The sequence below is a fragment of the Micropterus dolomieu genome, linkage group LG18, assembly GCF_021292245.1.
Source record: "Micropterus dolomieu isolate WLL.071019.BEF.003 ecotype Adirondacks linkage group LG18, ASM2129224v1, whole genome shotgun sequence".
Classification (NCBI taxonomy): domain Eukaryota; kingdom Metazoa; phylum Chordata; class Actinopteri; order Centrarchiformes; family Centrarchidae; genus Micropterus; species Micropterus dolomieu.
Window position 1 is genome coordinate 11,808,599 of NC_060167.1, and position 8,627 is coordinate 11,817,225.

The 8,627-nt window shown below is 38.7% G+C and overlaps 1 protein-coding gene across 4 annotated transcripts in view; it reads left to right on the forward strand.

The window, feature by feature from the left end:
- The window catches only part of LOC123956610 (metabotropic glutamate receptor 4-like), a 174,246-nt gene that overhangs the window by 119,137 nt on the left and 46,482 nt on the right, over positions 1-8,627 (forward strand). For all 4 annotated transcript variants that reach the window (XR_006821583.1, XM_046028924.1, XM_046028925.1 and 1 more), the window contains exon 7: positions 6,673-6,873. Coding sequence is in view for 3 of the 4 variants with exons in the window: in XM_046028924.1 (XP_045884880.1) it covers positions 6,673-6,873 (201 nt within the window). In the remaining variant the exon portion in view is untranslated. The remainder of the gene's footprint in view (positions 1-6,672; positions 6,874-8,627) is intronic.

The window sequence follows — 8,627 nt, forward strand, 5'->3', positions numbered from 1 at the left end:
GCAGTCAGGAGCTCTTCTGTCACTCGCCTTTCTCATTACAGACATTTTAGTGTTAATCTTCACTATCAGCTCTGCTTCACGGGGAGAGAGAGTCTCACAGCATTTGTTTGAGGTTAAAGTGTGACACTGCCTCTCTGCTGTGTCTCTGGGGCAGCTGTGAGAGAACCTCATGGGCATGCCGCAGAATTATCAGTGTCCTGAGAGGTATAAGACTGCTCAGCGTGATCAAAGGATAAGGAGGGCATGAGTGACGGGGGGGACTTGTCTTTTATCTGTGAAAGAAGGAGATGTAAAACTGATATTGATTAATGTGGAATGGTAGCACAGGGACCCATCTCATATGCTTCTTATTTCTCCGGCGTATTAAAGATGTGGTGGAGCAGCAGGAAACACAGCAATACAGATAAAGCAAGCATTTGCTTTGCTTTTTCATCCGAGCATCTATTTTTTAAACCGCTTATCCTGTTCAGGGTTGCAGGAGGCTGGAGCCTTTCCCAGCATACATTGGGTCAGAGGTTTGCTGCCAGTTTGTTACAGGGGGATTTTCTTTTGTATACTGAAAATAAAAACAACATAGAATAGAGCTAAGCAATTTGAGGGAAAATGTCTCACCGTTGTGATTGCAATTTTAATTGTGATTATTTTGTATATATTAAATTCCAGGCCTGTATTGACTGTCTACATAGCATATTTATTACATTATACAAGATAAGTTTATACCAAGCATAAATAAAATTATTTATACATTAAAATAAAGAAAGAAAACAGCACAAAAAACAGACAAAATACAGTATGTTGCTTGTTGTTAAAGCTTGCACAGGTAACTAAATTAGACTAATTTAACTGATCAGTTATTGTTGTTACTGTTTATAATTTTTCAACTGCTAGGCAGTGCTGAGAGGTTGTAGTGGTGTGTTGCCTTGGTATATCCGGGCCTGGACCTCTAAATATATAGTAGTATATATACTTAATATAGAGTTTTTGGTGTTGCATATTTTTCAGTCCACATGAGTGTAGGCCATAACTAACATTATATGCGGATATCAAGTGGAAGTAAAACAATATGCTTTATTATCCCACAAAACTATTAAGCTGTAGCCTACATAAAGATGATAACTTGTGAAATCAAGAAGTGCTATTACTTAACTTACAGTGATAATTATGTTGATGCTATGTTGTCTGTCAACCCCAAAACTACAGCAAGAGTTAAGGTCTGTCAAAGTCCTCCCTAAAGTCTGCAGGCAGCATGCAAACAGTCTGCTAAGAGTCTGGTACATGAAAGATTCTGGCGAGACCAAAAGCACCCCAAGCGCTCTCTTCGGTATTAATGGGCAAGTCTTGAGGGTAGCGAGTTCGTATGTGAGCTGCTATGAGCAGCAGTCAAGTCGGGTTGAGTCGAGTATAAGGATTTGTAAGACCGAACGGTCTGAGCAGCGTGAGCATACAGCTATGGTAAACCCAGAAGGGATAACATGACTCAGTCTGTCACCACCTGCACTGCATAAAGCAAGCTACACTTTGTACCACATTATGCCACTGAGTTTGTAACACTATTTAAGGTTGTAATGCTTCCATTTAGATGGCTGGCATTAGTTTGGTAACATATAACTTGTAGGTGGGCCAAGGCAAGAACTTTTGTCAGTGTTTGCCTTTAGAGTGTGAGCATATGGCTATTTCGGAAGCAGTATGTACCAGTGCAGACCTAGTAGGTAAAAAAATAAGTAAATTACAGAGCCGGGGCAAGAGGGTAATATTTAGTGTAAAAACTTTCCGAAATTAAAGCCGTATATTTACAAGAAAAAACAAGAATAAAGTGGTAAATTAACAAGTTAATTTTCTAAATTAGTCATTAATAATAAAGAGTCAGTGCAGACATAAGAGAAGAGGTGGGGCTTTCAGACAGTTAGGCAGATACAAGGGACCGCAACAAATCCACTTGAAAGCATGTGTTGCATCTTAAACATTTATAAATTGCAGTTCTTCCTCAATTTCTTACTCTTTTGGACAGAAGGAAGTATCTCATAATACTGGTGGGTATATGATGGCTATACTAACATCTGCATGCCTTGCTTTTAATACAGTATAGACCCTTTAACACAAGCACATCAGAAAAATAGTAGTAGTAATAATAGTTTCCTGTGTTTTGTTTTTCACTTAAATTTATTTAAGTTATTATTATATTATATTAAGTTATTGTCAGAATAACACCTCCCTCCCCCGGCTCCGTACTTATTATTATTATTTTTCTTTTAACCTACAATGGCCCTAATATGCCGTACATTTTCTACTGTATCTTTTCAGACATAAAAACAGTACAGTTGAAGTAGTGTGTCTTAGTTATGGAAACCATCCTTGGATGAGGTGAAATAGTACAGACACCAGCATGCAGATAACATATAAACCAGACTACAGCGAAGAGATTTTACTTTGTTGTTTGGCCAGCTCAAAGAATTAATTTTGATTAGTTGCAACTGACTAAATTCGTTGACTACAGTTGTTTTAATAGCTGGTAAAGTCAACAGTCGGCGACTTAACTTCAACGTTTGACAGCTTGTTAAGATATCTGGCTTGTGATATGAAAATTGGAAGACAATTAGGGCCCTATCTTGCACCCGGTGCAAGGCGCAGAGCAAGTGTTATTGCTAGTTTCCAATTGACGCAGTAGTCATTTTCACACAAATCTCCCACGTTGTTTAAATAACAAATGCACTTGTGCCCATGAGAGTGTTGGGCTTAAAATGAGGAGTGGTCAGGCAAATTGTTTGCGCATTGCTATCTTTAGGCAGCAAAAAAAGAAATTGCGCCATTGAGCAAAAAGAAACAGGTCTTAATGTCAATGGCGCAGCATTTCACTGTTTTCTTTTATTTCAGGGGCACATTATCCTGATGGTAAAGAGACGCTGTAGGCATTTATGCACGAGGCGCAGCAGCATGACTTCATTGATTATTAAAATCTCTACACTCTGACAGGATCGGTCAGGATCTAATGTCAATTTATGTTCTGTGTTCTTCTACACATCCAAAAGGTCGCACACACAGTCCAGGTTCATACAACTGTAAGATAGACAGAAACGGCTTGGAGTAAAGCAGCCGTCCTCCTGATCAATCATGACCTCCATCAGTGCGTCTAAATAATTTCAGAAGCTAAAAGTTGAATTCTGTTTCCTTTGTTCTGTCATGTCACATTTATAACTACAGTTTCTTTGTTTTGCTGCTTAAATGCCCCACGATATTTGCTATGTTAAACTAGCATAACTGGAATTGTACATGCCCCAAAGGCAACTGTGCCACACACTTCACGTCGTGCGCTTCACGCCGTGCACTTAGATCGTTTAAATAGGGCCCTTAGTCTTTCTGCCCTAAAGTAGAACTTTAATGGATTAATCAGTTAGTCGATTGACAGCCACTTTGATAGTAGATTATTTGTTTGTGATTTATTAAGAAAAAGGCCAAATCTGCTGCTCTTTTAATCCTTGTAAATTCAATATCTTATCAGTCATTGAAAGACAATATCTTAGGCCATAGGAAATTGTGATGGGCCTTTTTATTAAAATAATACCAACGCTTTATCAATAAAGAAAAGAATGGTTAGTTCCAGCCCTAAAAATGCATAAATAGCAGCTTTAGCTGTAAATTCTGATATAAGAAGATATAAATCAAATTCTAAAATGAACCAAATGATGAAATAGAAGAGTAGCACACATAGCGGCAGTTCATAGCTCATTAATTAAGGAGGCAGCCCAACTGCCTTGGCAGGAAAAGCCTGGATTGCCTGTGGCCAGTCACAAGCTGAAAAAATGGTCAAAGGTCTTAGCCCACACACACTGTCACAAAATGTCTTGTGTGACACCTCAGAGTGGAAGACACCCACACTTTGCTTAATCTGAATGGATTTCTCTGAAAGCAAAACACCAGCTTGGAAAATGTGCATGAGAGCGCCAAAATACCAATGAGGAGGGAGCTAGAGAGAGAGACTGAGGGGGGAAAAGGGAAATGGTCTTATGTAGAAGAGACAATACAGAGTTTGTGTGGGTGGCCTGCCAAGCCTGCAAGAGAAATATCACTCTCACACCCATTCTGGCTCACGGGATTCCCCGTGGCATAAGCATGTCGGCCAAACTGTGACAATCTCTGTCCAATCAAGGCCCTGTGGCCCTTAATTACTAAGCCGTAACCTCCAACAATAATTCATGCATTTCAAAAGCTCATGAGAGAATCAGGGACATTAAAAGGCCTCTGGTCTGCAGTGAGGAGCTGTAGATGTAGTAAATGAAAGATGGCTGACAGAAGGAGACTTTTACTGATTTGAGGGCTAGCACTCTTTCAGATTGAAGTGGCTATTGAAAATTGCTCGAACCTTAAGAGGACAGATCAGATCAGTCACACAGACAAAATGTTTAGTAAAGCAATAATGATAATCAGATAGAGTACATACAATTCGTATTTTCTGGTAAAGCAGGATTTACTATTGATGAAGTTACAACATATTGCATGACTGCATCATCATTCTGACATCATTCAACATTCAACCACTACACTGACGTAGAATCGGAAAACCTGTTTGAACCTTTACAGAATATATGCAAATTATTTTATTTTTTCAAGGTTCTGGGCTAGAACCATTGGACTGTATTTCCACAGAAACACTCCATGTATCATAATAATTAATTAAATCATTTAATATCGCACCACAGGTAAGATAATGAATAAGGGTTATTATGGTAATTATACAGCAGCAGATACAGGGTTGAACATGCATTTACAGTAAATGTTTCCTGGTGTCACCTTGTTCCATTTAATATTTGGGCACTGCATCAATGTTACGCAACGAGAGGAGTCAGTACAAGATCCTTGCTTAACAACATTTGAATTTTTTATTGTTGACTCTGCGTGTTGTGCCTGTCTGTGACATACTAGTTTTCCAAAAAGTGTGTGATATCGAGGTAGTCCAAACTGTTGAAGTATGCACCTGCAGCACAAGTTTTAGTGGTCCCAAAATCAAAGGTAAACAGGTGATTGTGTTTGCTTGGGATTTTATGATTTCAATATTTTTATCTTAAGTAGAGTATGTTTTTTGACCCAGTTCAAAGTTATCAAGTACATTTCTTAGTTTCTACTCTGTATGCTATGGCCAAATGACGGTGCCTCGTATTTTGTATAATACATACACAATATGATAGCAAGCAATACTCACGTAATTTTTCCACCCCAACAGTATAGCCATTATTATAGATATGTCAGCAGCAGATCCCCCACTGTGTGCTTATTAGTTGGTAAGCTTAATTGAATTCTGTTTGGCAGGTATATAAATATATGCAGCTCTATCATTAGCTCATCCCTGGTAATTAGTTAAGCTAAGCTAAATTGAACACACCTGCTTTTTATAATCTCTTTTCCACATCCAGCAGAGTTACACTGAGACAGCTTTAAGATTTGAGGCTCATGAGGAGAAAGTAGAAGGTAGGGCTTGCATGTTGTATCTCATTCTCAGACCCCACCTTCTCAGAGCAATTAGCAATCACAAAAACCTATGGAACAACCTGGGCCAGGATTAATAAATTCCTATCACAAGTTATTACATTGAGCCTATTAGCGGATTATCCCTGTCCTCTGAATGGATGTCTTCATTGCCTGCTTCTCCGATTCCTCGCTGGATTTGCCTCTAAATACACCCAGGCAATAAAGACTGAATTCACAGTTGGACACTCAGTCAAGCAGGTCAGGATTCGATCACAGTGGAATGTATATAAAGTTGCTAATGAAAAATGGCACGAGGCCTATAGGTAATAGTAAATGGCACAGACATGTAGGTCCAAGACCTAATGTGTACACAATCACTTGGAGGGAAATCCATGTATTCCTGCCGGAGAGACAAGAAAGAGTTTTTGTTTTTAACTGATGAGATTTCCCGGAGGAGAAAACCTTGCACTCCAGATATTGGAATTGATTTGCTCCTCTGCAGTGATCCAGATATTTACCTTCTAGCTAATTGCAAGAGGCAAGACCTATTCAGCGTAGAAAGAATAAGCCTCACAGAGGAGCAATGCATTTTTTTCTATGCCTTTTGGACTGATGCCACACCCTCCATTTAAAAGGTTCAGCTCATTCCAAGTGGTTTGCACAGAATTGGGGGACCCGAGGGTAGAGGTGTTGAAATGGTACGTTATAGTGAATGTTGCAAATACAAGAAGTATCTTCAAGTTATTCTATAATTGAGTTTGAAGAGGGAACTTTTCAAAATCTTTTTTGGTAATATTATGCATATTAGTTGTCTGAAACAAGTACTAAATATGCTGCGTCATCATCAGCCTACTTCAAACATGGATCAAGGGCAAACTCACATGTGGATAATTCTTTAAGCTAGACTCATTCATAGAAAGCACTTGAGTCTGTGAATGTATTTTTCTTGATTGCGTAATGCAGTTGATAGAATTACAGATATGTGATTCTGATTAAATGTTTCAAATCCTTTTAGTCTCCTTCACAATTGTTTAACTACATGGATACAAATGTCTCAGTGTTGCACTTGACATGGTTAACAATGAGCCAAACAGGTGACCACAGAGGATGCATTTTTCACCATTTGAATGCATGTAACTGATTTACAAAGTCACCTACATACAATATAATTATGCATGTGATGTGTCTAATTTACATTTATCTGTCTTACAGATCAGGAGCGGATAGGAAAGGACTCGACCTATGAGCAGGAAGGAAAGGTGCAGTTTGTTATTGACGCTGTCTATGCAATGGCTCATGCCCTGCACAATATGCACCAGGAGCTCTGCCCAGGGAAGGTGGGCCTCTGCGCTAAAATGGATCCCATCAATGGCACTCACCTGCTCAAGCACATCCGCCGTCTTAACTTTGCAGGTCAGTCATGTTTATTAATACTGGAAGGCATGTTTGTCTCAGCTCGAAAGGCATTGTAACGTGAGCTCAATTCTAAAACGTTTCGGTTGACTTGCACAAACTCTTTCTCTAATTAACAGAAACTATATGTAGGAGAAAGACTACTTTAATTAACACTCCTCTGGGGCATCACACTATTAATAATAGGGGAATAAAACTGAATTGATTAAAATTCTTATTAATATGATCAGTCTCTGAAGAAGGAATATAATTCTTTTGATAGACTGACGTTGTCTTCTGCTACAAAGAAATATTATGATGAAGTAAACCTGATTTTATTGGCAATAGTAAAGTGAGGTGCTTTATTAGAGTATCTGAAAACACATTTGTAAGACGACAACGTAATGCTGGGGCACAAAGTTCCGGGCCAAGACGTTGCGGCTACCATTCTCAGAAGATGCAGGATTCAAAGTTTCTTCTGTTCTAACCTTCGTTCCATTAGAACACACAGCAGGCTTCTTTCAGAAAGTTACTTTCAAAGTTGGCTGGACTCCAGTGGCTCCGGTACAGCTGTGGTTACACTGGAAAATTAACAATCCTCCTGGGTTACAAGTTGGCTAGTCATATAAAATATATCTGGCTACACTAACTTGTTCAGCGAGGATAAAAACACAAAATATAGTGTGCATTGCATTGCTCCTTAGTTTAATATTGAGGCATTCAAATGCTTGCTAAGAAAATAGTCAAATTGTGTGCTGACTTCAGATGAGTCACAAAAGAAACTTAAAGAAAGACGTCTAAGAAAACTAGAGAAAGAAACAAAGATGTGAGCTTAAAGAGGTTTGGGGGCCAGCCTCAGGCTAAAATGACGGTGAAGCTCCTTTTGTCAATTAGCCAAGCTTCTCTTTTCCAGTTTTCTGACTAGTGATTTAAATTTAAGTTGTACCCACAAAATTCAAATACTTTTAAACATCACTATGGTCAGTCAATCCTGATCTAAAACATAACAATACAGTATAATAGCTACCATATTACACAGATTTATAATTGCGATGGTTACAGAGATTTCTGATTTCCCTATGGTCAGTAAAAGGCAGTATGTGTGTTAATAACTTGCTAATTTCATGTTCTACAATAATATAATTTGGGTTAAACATCAAGACACCATTGAGACAAGACACAATTTGAGTGTTGAGAAAGCTGGCTTGCTGATTGGTTAGATAGCTGATAAACATTAATTAATCCAGACCTTGCTCAAAAGGAAGAATATGGCAGTTAGTTTCCTTAAGGATGTCCCTTCATCTTTTACGACAGCTACAGTGGGTACGGAAAGTATTCAGACCCCTTTAAATTTTTCACTCTTTGTTTCATTGCAGCCATTTTCCAAAAATCAAAAAAGTTCATTTTATTTCTCAGTAATGTACACTCAGCACCCCATCTTGACAGAAAAAAACAGAAATGTAGAAATTTTTGCAAATTTATTAAAAAAGAAAAACTGAAATATCACATGGTCATAAGTATTCAGACCCTTTGCTCAGTATTTAGTAGAAGCACCCTTTTGATCTAATACAGCCATGAGTCGTTTTGGGAAAGATGCAACAAGTTTTTCACATCTGGATTGGGGTATCCTCTGCCATTCCTCCTTGCAGATCCTCTCCAGTTCTGTCAGGTTGGATGGTAAACGTTGGTGGACAGCCATTTTCAGGTCTCTCCAGAGATGCTCAATTGGGTTTAAGTCAGGGCTCTGGCTGGGCCATTCAAGAACAGCCACGGAG